Raw genomic sequence first — 13865 nt, 5'->3', positions numbered from 1 at the left:
GAAAATTGATGTTTTCTAAGTCTCACCCAAACAACCCACCATTTTCTAATGTCGATATCTCAGCAACTATAGGTCCGATTTACAATGTTAAAACATGAAACATTCGTGAAATTTTCCGATCTTTTCGAAAAAAATATCTTCAAAAATTTAAAATTAAGACTAACATTTTAAACGGGCCAAACATTCAATATTACGCCCATTTGAAATGTTAGTCTAGATTTTAAATTTTTGAAAATATTTTTTTCGAAAAGATCGGAAAATTTCACGAATGTTTCATGTTTTAACATTGTAAATCGGACCTATAGTTGCTGAGATATCGACATTAGAAAATGTTGGGTTGTTTGGGTGAGACTTAGAAAACATAAATTTTCCTGTTTTTTAGCCTTTGCATAGCAATATCTCAGCAACTATGGGTCGCATCAACAAAGTTCAATAAAGCAAAATATAGAGAATTTTCTCAGCTTTTCAAAAATATTTTTTTCAAAGGTGGGCAAACATGGGCACTAATTATAAAAAATGAAAAACTGCGACTATTTTCAAAAAAGTTACCTAAAAATGGCTATAACTTGAAAACGGTGCACTTTATCAAAAATTCACTAAAGTACTTTTTGATTGCAAATTCGATTTTACATCGAAAAATGAAGTTGAAAAATTTTTGCGAACGATAATTCGATTTTTTGAAAAAATCAGTATTGATTCAAAAAATCATAACTCGGTCAAAGATTTTTTGCCCATTCTGGAAATTTCTGAAAAGTTGGCATTTTATGTCCTCTAAAACATATCAAAAAATAAAAAAATTAAAAATAGTGTTTTTTTGCAAATCAAGTTTTAGTGACAAAAAGTTAAATAAAAAATCACCAAAATTTTTTTACCGTGTAGCATTTTTTTTCAGTGTAGTCCATATCCATACCTACAACTTTGTCGAAGACACCAACTCGATCAAAAAATTCCTTCAAAAGATACAGATTTTTGAATTTTCACATATCATTTTTGTATGAACAGCTGCCAAATTTGTATGGAAAATTATATGGACAAACTAATGATGCAAAATGGCTTCTTTGGGCATACCGAAGGCACCAAAAAAGTTTCAGCCGGATTAAAAAATACAAAAATTAAAATTAAAGAAAAAAGACCGATTCCGTAGAGAACTGCTCAAATGATAGTATAACGAATCAACTATTTTTGCGATAAATGTGCTCTAAAAACTTTTGTTTTGTTCATTTAGTAGGAATGTTTGAGCTCACCATGTTTCTCAATTGTCTGGTGTTAGACGAACTGTCGTTTTGGGAACAAGATTAATCTTTGTTAGCGTCAACCCGTCATTGATTTAAATTGACACGGAAGCATGTGAAGCTCAAACCAAAATTGTTCGTGGTTGCGTTCTGTGTTTTAATTGTTTTGCGTAACCCAAAACTAGTGCATTTACATTTTATCTTGATCTTCGTGAGCTTTCTTGACGATCGCCAGTTTCGAGTGAGGAGAAGCTGGTGAGAGCATCCGGTATGGTGGGTCTTTGGTTCCGTGCAGCACTAGTGAGAATTCTTTCAACCATCCCGTTCGCGGTTCCTTTGAATTGAATGTAGCCTGTAATAACAAAGGTGCTTGTTAGAATAAACATTATTCTTTGATTCTAACTATAACCAAGTACCTCAAGTAACCAAGTACCCTCCGGGTATTCGCCCCATGTGTGTGTGGTCATAAACGGCCACTTTGTAAATCCATCTCTATGATCGTCATCGTTGGCACGACGACTTAGTATCATGGACCTGAAAAAAAATACTGAACATGTTGCCTCATAATCTATAAAATAGTAGCAAATTACTTAGTTCCCATCGGAGAAGTGACAAACAACTCCAAATCACCGCGTCTACTTGCATTAGCTGTTATAACCGCTTGCACATGTTCCAGATACCGAAGCTCGGTATCAGTCCCTTTGCATGCATCAGTTTTGATGCTCAGCAAAAGTGACCCCTTTGATGGAATTTGGCTGCAATAAATCACACAACGTCAGTACTTATCAACAGTCTAAACAAGCTGGTTTGCATACTGTGCTTCCAAAATCGCCCCGGCTTCGCAATGATAACGTGGAGGAACCGTACGCCACTTCTTGGCCAGAGATACCATGGCACCCGCGTCGAGGACTCCGAAGCCGAACAAATGGTTAAACTCAAGTCCAACGCCGTTCATTGTCCAGTGGAAGCGATTTTTCGCGTCAAACAAGGAATTCCTCTTGGACGTCAGCACCGTGAGGTGTTGAATGTCTCGCCATGTAAGGGAGGGGCTAGAAAATTATAATAACCGTTAGTTTATCTTTACCAAATTCGACATCTAATCCTTGCTCATTCCTATTTTTATTCCCGACTCCGGCATTTCAAAATAAGCTTCAGCTCTTTCAAACTGCTATTTATACATGATTACTAGGGTGTTTCAACCAAAACAAAAAGTTCTCAGGTCGCGGCAAAGCGAGATTCCCTTGTAGAGGATACCCATAGGGACTCTCATGCCAAATATCAGCCCATTTGATTGAGAATTAGCCTGTCCCCAGCGAGTTCAAATTTACAGTATGTAAAAAAAGTATTTACACCCCTTGGACACTATGTACATTTTGTGATAAAACATTAAATAATTTAAAGTTTGACAGAAACCTAGTACTACGTTTTGTTCAGAAACTAATGCCGAACATTTTGCTACAAAAAGTTCATGAAAAGATGTTTTCTATAAAAAGCTATATAACAAATACTATAACAAAAATCAAAAAGGTGCAAAAAAAGTTTGTACACCTTTCGAAAAATTAACATAAATAAAGTTTTTTTGTTGACAAATCACCAAAAATCCAGTCTCCCAACTCCAAATAGGCATCCTTGACTGATTAAAAAAATAATTTGGATTGAATATAAAGTTTACTAATTACTTAGTATAAAAGTCTGAATAACTCTGGAAATTCTATATAAAACTTATCTAAACTTAATTTTGCAAACTTTCAATTTAACTAAATGTCAATATATTACCATAGAATTGCTAAATAAACATTCTGAAGTGGGTATAACACTATTTTGAGAGTCTTTGTATCGCTAGAATAGATTTTTCGTTGGAATTTCGTACCAACCCGGAATTACGTCGTCGGAAAATCCGCCGGCATCCGAACCGGTCCACAATTCACAAGTCAACCTATGTGGCATCGGAAAGGGCATAACATTTCCGATCTTTTGATACCCATACATCTAGGTTTTCTATAAAACCCACGTTTTTGAATACCTGAGCAAAAAGTAAGTTTGATCCACGAGAACAAAAATTGCGAAAGTCCATACATTTTTGGCAGGTTGCCCAAACGAAACCATAACAACGTTTTTGCCTAGGTATGTAAAAACGTGGGTATTATTGAGAACCTAGATGTATGGGTATCAAAAGATCGTAAATTTTATGCCCTTTCCGATGCCACATAGGTTGACTTGTGAATTGTGGACCGTTTCGATGCCGGCGGATTTTCCGACGACGTAATTCCGGGTTGGTATGAAATTCCAACGAAAAATCTATTCTAGCGTTCAGTGTTGCAAATGAGTGATAGAAATGCTGTCAATAGATTATCTCTGCACCAAAAATATCCGAGAGTATAGCGGCCGTCACTATAGCTCAGGGGTGACCAAAGTATGGCCCGCGGGCCAAACGTGGCCCGCGAAGTGATTTTTTGTGGCCCGCGGACCAATTTTGAATGATCATGTAAAATGGCCCGTTAATTGAAAATAAACCGTAATTGTATACTTCTCAAAATCAAGGGTTATTTTTAACTTATGTTTTTTTTAAATTTTATATTATTGTTAATTTTCATGAATCTTTCTAATTTAAAACAATTTCACACGTTACAATATGAATAAAATTAGTAAATATCAAAGTTTTCAATAATTTTTTTTTGGAAATGTATATGAAATGTTTAAATTTGACTGAAGTAAAAAAAATGTAATCATGGTTAAAAAATAAGTATTACATATTAATTAAGCAGTCTTAATGACCCTTTTTATGGTCTGAGCCATTAACTTATTTAGCACTAAGAAATCTTCCATCTCGGGGTTTGAACTACTGACAGTTGGATAACGAATCTGATTGACTACCATCTCATTCAGGCAGACTAAATGTTAAAATCAGAGGAATAAGACTGTTGCAAAACATTTTCAAAGCCAACTCTTCCCCGGCTCGAAAAATCAGAGACAAAAATATTTTTTCAGGCAAACTTACAAATTTCAATTGAAAATAATGTGCAATCAGCTGAAATCAATTTAAAATTCATACCTCTGCGTTCAATTTGAGCATGTTCGGGCTTACTCAAAAATATCTAGAAATCTAGAGCGAAAGAAAATTCGCTTAAATTTTTATTTTCGTCCAATCTTACACTTTTGAAAATAATACATTTTCTATTTTTTTCATTGCAAAGTTGTTTAGGTATTTGAAAAATACAAAAAAGCAATAAAACTGATGGAAAACTGTCTTTTATTTATTAAATAACGAAAATCTAGAGTTTTTTTGAAAAGGTCCTATAAGCTATTGTGTTTCATATGTTTATAAGACCTAATAAAAAAAAAGTCTGGAAATGTTCAAAAAGTAACAGCAAATTCTCAAAACTTCAAATAATAGATGTAGTTTTTTGCCTTTTAAATTAAAATGAAGTTATTTATTTTTTTAAATTAGGGTAGGGTAGTCATCAATGAGACACTTTTGGTTTTCAACTTTTAAGTATTTTTCTAATTTTTTCATTAGCATGTTTTAATGAGCTTTTAGTTGCATTATCTTTCTTTTAATGTGTTCTAACATTGACCAAAATATGAGAACGATCCGACATCTACAGCCAGAGTTATTCAACTGTCTCATTGTAGACGCACTTGGCAGGAACAATGAGACAGCTGGGGAACAATGAGACACTTTACGAAAATCAACATTTTTCTAGCAAAACATCATGTTTTTGTATTGTTCCATTGCAGGTGACTTGCCTTGAACATTTTAGAGCAATTTTGCCAACATGAAACTTTTAATAACAAAAGTTACACTAAAAAGTATTGCAATTTTGTAAAATCCATATATTTATACCAAATAACTTAGTATTTTTGGTTAAATGAAGTTTAAACTCTATAAATATGCCAAAAATCACTTTTAATTCATGTTTTGAAAGATTTCCATCGATTTTGAAAAGTTTATTGAAGAAAAATCAAAGTGTCTCATTGTTACCCATGGGCTGAAATGAGTAGGGAACAATGAGACAGCCCTGGATTCTGGGTATATTCTAAATTTTGGCCAAATCTAATGAAAGGACATTGTAGCCCAACTTAATCCCTATGGAACGTCGAAAGAAATTTGAAGAAATATTAGTTTTGGTGTAAATGGCAGCCTACGAGCGAAAAAGTATTTTTTGTCCATAATTTACTTTTACACCCCATAATCAATCATTTATGAATTACTTTTCAAGGGAGCGTCCATAACCAAAGCCACTATAATGGCAGACGTGTATCCAGTAGACAAACCTTTCCCCCAAATATGAGCTTGATTGGTTGAAACTACGACTTGTGAGAGCCATTTTATCATTGTTCCCCGTGTCTCATTGATGACTACTCTACCCTACCATTTTTATACATTTGGCCCGCAAGCTCATTTGAGCATCAAATTTGGCCCGGCATCCAAAAACTTTGAGCACCCCTGCTATAGCTTGTGAGATCTCTTCTTGTGTCTTGTGATTCCCAGCGATGTCATTCTCTCTCTATCACTCCTCTCCTTTTCCTCGACTATGCACTCCAAATGCACTCTCACCGCTGAGTCTCTCAATCTCTCCGAAAACTGCAATGAGAGAACGCGAGATGGCGATTAGGAGCCGACCACGCATGACGTCCCGTTAAACTGCGTTTGCGAAATTGGTTTTGTGGCGGCTTTTGTGGTTAAACGCTGTTGCGGTAGGATAATCGTGGAAGCAGGAATGAGAGAGAAAAGGAAAATGTCAATCGCGTGTGGGTAAACACGAAAACGTGTTCGGCTATGTTCGGCGCTGAGAGTTTCAAAGAGGAGAGAAAAGCAGTTGTATTTGAGGCGTGAATATTCAGGCGGGATATTTGTAGTTGCTGAGAGCTGATATTTTGATATTTTAACAACCCTGCTAGCGATACAAAGACCCTCAAAACGGTGTTATACCCACTCCAGAATGTTTATTTAGCAATTCTATGGTAATATATTGACATTTAGTTAAATTGAAAGTTTGCAAAATCAAGTTTAGATAAGTTTTTTATAGAATTTCCAGAGTTATATCAACTTTTATACTATGTAATTAGTAAACTTTATATTCAATCCAAATAAATTTTTTAATCAGTCAAGGATGCCTATTTGGAGTTGGGAGACTGGATTTATGGTGATTTGTCAACAAATAACTTTATATATGTTAATTTTTCGAAAGGTGTACAAACTTTTTTTGCACCTTTTTTGATTTTTGTAATAGTATTTGTTGTATAACTTTTTATAGAAAACATAATTTCATGAGCTTTTTATAGCAAAATCTTCGGCATGAGTTTCTGAATAAAACGTAGTACTAGGTTTCTGTCAAACTTTAAATTGTTTATATGTTTCATCACAAAATGTGCATAGTGCCCAAGGGGTGTAAATACTTTTTTTACATACTGTACGTGGAAATTACTATGGGATTTATGTGCTTTTCGTTCAATCGATCCTATAAGTCAGGAGACAACATGGATTCACTCGGAATAAGGACAGGTGTGTAGGAGATGGTCCAATGAACACATTCCAGAAGGAATTATGGTTGTCCATTTTGTCCCCAAGATGCTCATTGGATCGACGTCCGGTGTCTCCAGAATCAACGATTCACCCTTCAAAAGCATCGCATTTCCTTAGTATGCTATGACGGCTTTGTGTAAACCACGACGCCACATATCAGACGGCGACCACGTGGAGAGGCATCGATTGCATTATTAACACAAAATCGCCATTTTACGTTATTTAGAATTCTTCCAAAAACATCAATAATTATAATTTTATTACTTTAAGAATGTTTCAGAGCCTAAATTTGAGTAGGGGAAATATGCCCATTTTAAGCCTAATAAGCGCTCGTGTTTGAATGATGCTGGATCGTGCTGGATAATCTGGATCGTTCCTTTAAATTCTTTAAAACCAAGTACACCAACAAGTAGAGAAACTTTTTGTGAACATTTCTGTTTATTTTCACTTTTACTAAAAGTTATTCTATTCCTTTTACAAGCATTTGAAAAAAATATTTCCAAAATGTATTCTAATCAAACGAGTGCATTGGGCCACGCCCATTTTTCTATTTTCAGCTTAGTTCAAGCAAAACAATGTAAAGGCTAAAGCCGAAGGGTAAACAATGAGTCTATCCTGCTCACGTCAGTTGATGTTTACATTAGGAACGAACAGGACAGACTCTTTGTTTACACTTCGGCTTCGGCCCTATTACAATGTTTTGCTAGAGTTCTTTTTTTCTTCCAGCACTCTTTTGGGTCTGCTTAGTGCTGTCAAAATTGATGAAATTTTAAGCGAACACTCACGAAAAGTAGCATTCATAGCGAAAGTTTCCTGGCAGCACTTGCTCACTCTAACAGGCGCTGCACCAGCATGTTGGTGGTGTTCGTGGCCACCCTTTGTTCTTTATTTGCCTTGGCTTCTCGCTCGGTTTTCTTCAGCCTTCGATTGGAATGGGTAGTCAAAATTGAAACGTCAAAAGACTTGACGCGTTTGTTTTTTTGATGGTGCTTGCTAATTATTTACATTTTTCGGGATTATTTTTCAAGTGAGTGACTAAGTAATGGTCAAACGAACATGTTGCCGGTAGTTGGAAGCAATTTTATATCTTAAGCGCTTTGAAATCGTTAGCACAAGTGAAAAGATATTGATGGCGACTTTCGTTAAGCAGTTAACTTCTGATCTTACGTGTGAATGTGTGTGCCACCAAAATGATGAGAAATGGTCTCGCAAAATAGAAATTATGATCAAAAGTGCATTAAATTTGATCTTTTTGGCCAGTAAGTGGCATAAATTTGCGTGATTACTCGAGGCGGTGCTGTTGCTGGTAAGTTTATAGCCTGAAAAATGTTTTTGGAGCTTTAATCGAGCATCAAACTCTCCATATGCCGAAGATAGGTGTTTGATTAGAAAGGGAATATTTCCCTATATGCTCTGCCACGGAACAAAAATGACTTTTGGCGGGCATTCAGGGTTTGTTCCGGTGGGCATACTAAGCCCAAATCCAAATTATGAGCTTGATTGGACGTAACAGGAGCTGGCGCTTTGCATTTGAATTTTAAATGGGATTTAACCCATAAAAATAGATTTTTTTTTCAAAAATGACACTTTTCGAGGCATTTTGGCCACTGAAGCGTTTATTTTCAACATCATTGGCGTGTATGCCAGATCATTGCGCATCTTTTGGTATATATAACGGATTTGGAGCACCCTAGAGCTCGGTACAGAACTTCAAAGTTTGGCATTTTTTCGAAAAATTTACCCCAGCAAAATCAAATGGCGTCTAGGGCGTTGCGAGGCGCGACGCATATCTTTTTTGCCGGGGCCGATTTTTTGATTTCCAGGGTGTTCGAAAGTTCAATGTTATATATATATACCAAAAGATGGGCAATGATCTGTCCTACACGCCAATGATGTTGAAAATGAACGCTTCAGTGGCCAAAATGCCTGAAAAGTGATATTTTTGAAAAAAATCTTTTTTTACGGGTTTAATTCGATTTGAAATTCAAATGCAAAGCGCCAGCTCCTGTTACGTCCAATCAAGCTCATATTTTAGATTTGAGCTTAGTCTGGGATGGGATAAACAAAGGGAAAAAAACCTATTGTCAAACTAAACCACTTTCAACATGGCCGCTTCTGCCAACCTAAACCAGTCCTTTCTAATGAGGAGAAAATGAGAAGTATTGTAATTTGAGTTGAAAAAAAAACAATTTTATTTTTTTTTTATTCTTTATTATAGAGTTTTTCAGCCGGAGGCTGGTTCAACTCTTTTGGATGATTTGACTTCGTGCTTGAAGTCGACCCTGTTACAATGTTGTTTTTATAAATATTGATTATAGATCGTAGTAAATTTTTGAATCTTTCAGAAATTGTATAAGTTTTTCCTCCATGTTTTTGTCGTTCGCAAGGATGTCTTGAATGTTATTAGGGAGATTATGTTTGGTCCTCGTTATGTCAAAAATGGGGCAATTGACTAAAAAGTGTTCAACAGTCGCCTTTACATCGCAGGTTGGGCCTTTACATCGCAGGTTCTATGAAAGTTTGTTCCGCTTTTAAAGTTATGTGTTATACGGGTGTGACCAACGCGTAGTCTCGAGAGCTTTTTTGTTCTGTTCTGTTCTCTCTGTCGGTCCAAACTGTAGTTTCCTTTTAATTTTCCGGAGAAAGAGATCTCGTACATTCGTCCATTCTAATTCCCATGTTGAATGGATCAAATTTTGAACCACAACTTCAGATCTTGACATGGTATAGCGTTGTGTAAGGTTCTGCTGGTTTGGCCGTGTTTCGCAAGGTTGTCTGTACGCTCGTTCCCAGGAATACCGACGTGAGCGGGTATCCACATGATGATAGTTCTTTTAGAAATGTGTTGCTGAATATCTTGGATCCAGGGGTGGGTGGGTTTTGAGCTTCTCAGCGCATTTACGCAGCTTTGAGAGTCAGTTAAGATGAGTTTTGGTATTGTTGGTGTTGTTTTGACTACTAGTAGGATTGCTGCTGCTTCTGCCGAAAATACAGAACATTGGTCCGGTAGCTTGAGGTGACTTTCCCTGTTGTCCAGGACAGCTCCAACTCCAACTCCAGTCGATGATTTAGATCCGTCGGTGTAATTGTGGGTATAGTTCACGTATTTTGTGGCTAGGAGATATTCTACTTCCGGTCTAACGACCCTCGAGATGGCACCAGCACTGTATTTGTTTTCAATGTATGTGTCGAAGTATAATTCTGGCTCGTTCCATCTCCTTGAACCTGTCCAGATGATGGGTGCGACCGGTGGTAAGTGCTGATTGGTCATCTCATAGAGTATTCTATCCGCTTCGGTCAGTATATGTGTTTGATAAGTTCCAGTGGTTTTTGCAGCATAGCTGACGGCTCGATTTGCAAGAACTTCCGTAAATTGATACCGAAGGGGTAGGCATCCAAGTTCTACACACGCTGAGTCAGCTGGAGTTGATGGTAGAAGACCAGCAGCTATACGTATGGATTGGTTGTATGTGCCTTGGAGTTTGTTGAAAAATTCCATACGCGCGTGGCAGAAGACTTCAAGTCCGTAGAAGAGCTTACTCCAGACCATGGCTTTTGCTACTCGTAGTATGGGGTCGTGCATAAACCACGTGGTCTCCTTAGGGGGAGGGGTCCGAAATCCGACCGAAAAAAAACCATGAAAAGCCATGGGGGGAGGGGGGGGGGTCGACGGCTGACCACGAGGCCTTTTAAAAAAAAATCTTTTCTTAAAAAAAAAAAAAAAATACGCGCTTCAAATTTACTTACATTTTTTGTTACACTTCAAAACCATATAATTATTGTTTTTAAAATTATTACTTATATTTCAATATCATAATATTTTCCAATTCAATATTGAATTATATATTTCGGCAGATTTATATCAATACTTTGAGCCTGTAATTGAATGTACACTTTTTAATACTCATGTAACTACGTTTTGCAAAAGTTTTTAAAATAAAGTGACAGTATCCAAAGTTAATTTACCCTAAAAATGCGTACCAAAATGCAAACACAATTTCATTTTTTTTGTTGGTGGTATCAAGTAGCTAAAAATGTGCTTGCAAATTTGCATTGAAAGTAGATGTAGTCTTCGATAGTTCTATTTTGGAACAACTTAAAAAATAAATATTGCTGACAATTTTATAAGATTTTCGTAACAAGGCAAAAAACTAAATATGTATTATAAATGAAGTGTCTAAAAATGATTCTCTGCGAAAAAAAATTTCAAAATCTCAGATCTTAGCTAATTACCGTAGCTGGTCCTATAAGTGATCGAAGAATCTTAATCGAAAGATTTCCTTTTGACACTTAAAACAAACTCAAGATATCTTGTATCTCCTCTCTCATGCAATATTTTTTTAAGTATAAAGAAACTAAAAACCCCAATTTCAGGATTATCGCACAAAATTTCAGTTTCACTACCTCATTTGCAAGTGAAACGTCTAACATTAAAAATAACCAATAACGAAAAAACGAACGATACATACTTTAAGATTCACCAAAAATTTGATGAACATTTTGGTCTAAAATATATTCCTTATTCCATGGGTTACACAATTCGGATTGTTATATTACATAACATTTCATAAAATACACGATTACTATCCATCGTCAAAGTTGTAGGTATTTTTTTAGTTTTTTTATGTTAATAGGGACCATCTCTTGAGCCAAAGAGAAACATGGGCAAACATTTTAGATTTTTAGAGAAAAAAAACGAGCTTCAAGCAAACATTGTTTTTGTTTCTCAATTAATTTGAAGATTAAAAAAATAGGGGCCAAAGGTGCCCTTTCCTGAAAATATTAGTTTTTCTTTAAGCTGAGAAAATATACTATACCCTCAACTTCATATTTGATATAAAACCACTCAAATATATAAACACATTAAAATAATTTAAGTTTTAAAGAGTCACCTAATTTTCAAATGACGATATCAATTTGTGAAATAAATTTCAATTCAATGCCGTCAAGATCAACATAAATAAAATTCATTAAAAAAGATGGAACGGTACTTTCAACTCGCTGGTTCTCGGGCATAACTCAACCAACCGGGACATTATTTTTTTTGAGTGAATTATAAGGATGTCTAGATGATCCTTAAACTTTGCAGAACTCGATATGATCAAATCTGCAATTTATGCGATCAAAAACGTCGATCCAACTTTTGTTTGCTCTAGTAAAAAAAAATCGCCCGAAAATCCGCGGAGACAAGCCCGAAAACCTGTGAGTTGAGGTTACCGTTCCAACGTTTTAGGGAGGCTTTGGCATCCGTGTATATTGGACATGCGTTGGGCGTCCCAGTGTTAATAATTTCAAAGATATTGAAAAGATTTAAAAATTAACTTATTTTATATTTTTTTTGTATTTATTTTGAGGTAATATATCCAACCAAAAGTTGGATCAAAAATCTTAAATCGTAGATAATTGCCTATTTAAACAACTGAAAAAAAAATGTAAAATAAATTCAAAATTTCAGCTCAATCTTTTTTAAATTTATCAAAACACGTAGTCGATAGCAAAATCAATTTAGAGTAAGAGTAAGACTTAAACAATTTGGATGTCCATAACTAAGAGAATGATTTTTAGCGCGTTGTCTACAACTTTTCCAAAGACACGAAATCGATTTTCGAGCAATTCGACAAAATCGGTCTTTGTTCTTAAATTTTAATTTTTTGATTTTTTTTAATCCGTCTGAAATCTTTTTTGGTGCCTAAGCCATTTTGCATCATTAGTTTGTCCATATAGTTTTCCATACAAAAATGATGTATGAAAATTCAAAAATCTGTATCTTTTGAAGAAATTTTTCAATCGATTTGGTGCCTTCGGCCAAGTTTTAGGTATGGATAAGGACTACACTGAAAAAAATGATAAATGGTAATTTACTTTGCAGATTTTTAATTTCACTTTTTGTGACTAAAACATGATTTGCAAAAAACACTATTTTTATTTATTTTTTTAATTTTGCCAACTTTTCTGAAATTTTCAGAACGGGCAAATAATCGTTGTTTGAGTTATGTTATAGCTATTTTTAGGTAACTTTTTTAAAATTAGTTGCAGTTATTAATTTAAAAATTAGTGCCCAAGTTTGCCTAATTTTGAAAAAAAAAATTTTTTGAAATGCTGAGAAAATTCTTTGTTGCTTTGTTTCTAAGATATTGCCATGCAAAGATTTTAAAACAGAAAAATGGATGTTTACTACCCAAACAACCCATAATTTTCTTATGTCGATATCTCAGCAACTAATGGTGCGATTTTCAATGTTTATAAATAACACTTTCCGATCTTTTTGAAATCAATATTTTCAAAAAAAATTAAGACTAACATTTCAAAAGGTCGTAATATTGAATGTTTGTCCCTGTCTCTGATTCTTGTATGGAGAAAAAAATTAAACAGCTCGACTTTTTTGGACACACTGAATCATTGGAATCAATCATGCTTGATTAAAAAGAAAAGTTGCTTTAGTTTGGATTTTTATGAATGTTTGGAACAAAATGAATATTAACTAGGAGCTTTCATAACTAGATATTTTCCTTAAAATAAAATGAAAATATTTTTTTCCTGAAACAAAACTTTTCTATTTAATTAATTTCAATTTTAAGAAAATATTTTAAAGCGCATTTAAATTAAATCATAAATGCTGTTTATATATCAAAATAGCTTTAATTCTTAAAGCATATTTATTCTGGATGCAATTAATTGCACTGCAATTCCATAATTTTGAATACATATGTTTTACTAAGTTGCTTGTTTTGTTGAGAGTATTTTTTACTTTCTGCACCATTTCAATAAATTGTTATACTGTTATTATTTACCTTAAACTTTGTGATATCATACTTTTTTACACTTTTAAGTGAATTTCTGTTTTTTTATATATTATTAAATTGGTTTTAATGGTGTTACAGCACCTACACAAATTAAAATGTTTTCTGTTTGACCCAATGTCACCTCCTCTAAAGGGTGTGTTTGAGTTAATTTTAAAACGATTGGCATTTATGAAAGGTGCATTCCCCAACAATATTTATTTCGATATAATTTGAAATGTTTTTATTGTGTTGAAATAACAACAGTAATATCGTTTTTTGACCAAAAGTCACCACCACTGACGGTACATCATTTGTGGATAAACT

At 34.6% G+C, this 13865-nt stretch overlaps 1 protein-coding gene across 1 annotated transcript in view; it reads right to left on the bottom strand.

Annotated features, from left to right (window-relative positions):
- Window positions 1-1348: 1348 nt before the first annotated feature.
- LOC6045531 (neuroendocrine convertase 2) overlaps window positions 1349-13865 on the bottom strand; it is a 49560-nt gene continuing 37043 nt past the window's right edge. Inside the window, exons 8-11 of the mRNA XM_038254251.1 lie at window positions 2048-2281; window positions 1823-1987; window positions 1649-1766; window positions 1349-1584 (exon numbers count right to left, since the gene is read on the bottom strand). Coding sequence (XP_038110179.1) covers window positions 1423-1584; window positions 1649-1766; window positions 1823-1987; window positions 2048-2281 — 679 coding nt within the window. The 3' untranslated portion in view covers window positions 1349-1422. The remainder of the gene's footprint in view (window positions 1585-1648; window positions 1767-1822; window positions 1988-2047; window positions 2282-13865) is intronic.

This window comes from Culex quinquefasciatus, chromosome 1 (assembly GCF_015732765.1).
Source record: "Culex quinquefasciatus strain JHB chromosome 1, VPISU_Cqui_1.0_pri_paternal, whole genome shotgun sequence".
Lineage (NCBI taxonomy): Eukaryota > Metazoa > Arthropoda > Insecta > Diptera > Culicidae > Culex > Culex quinquefasciatus.
The sequence above is the reverse complement of the archived record's forward strand: the minus strand, read 5'-3'. Positions and strand labels throughout refer to the sequence as shown.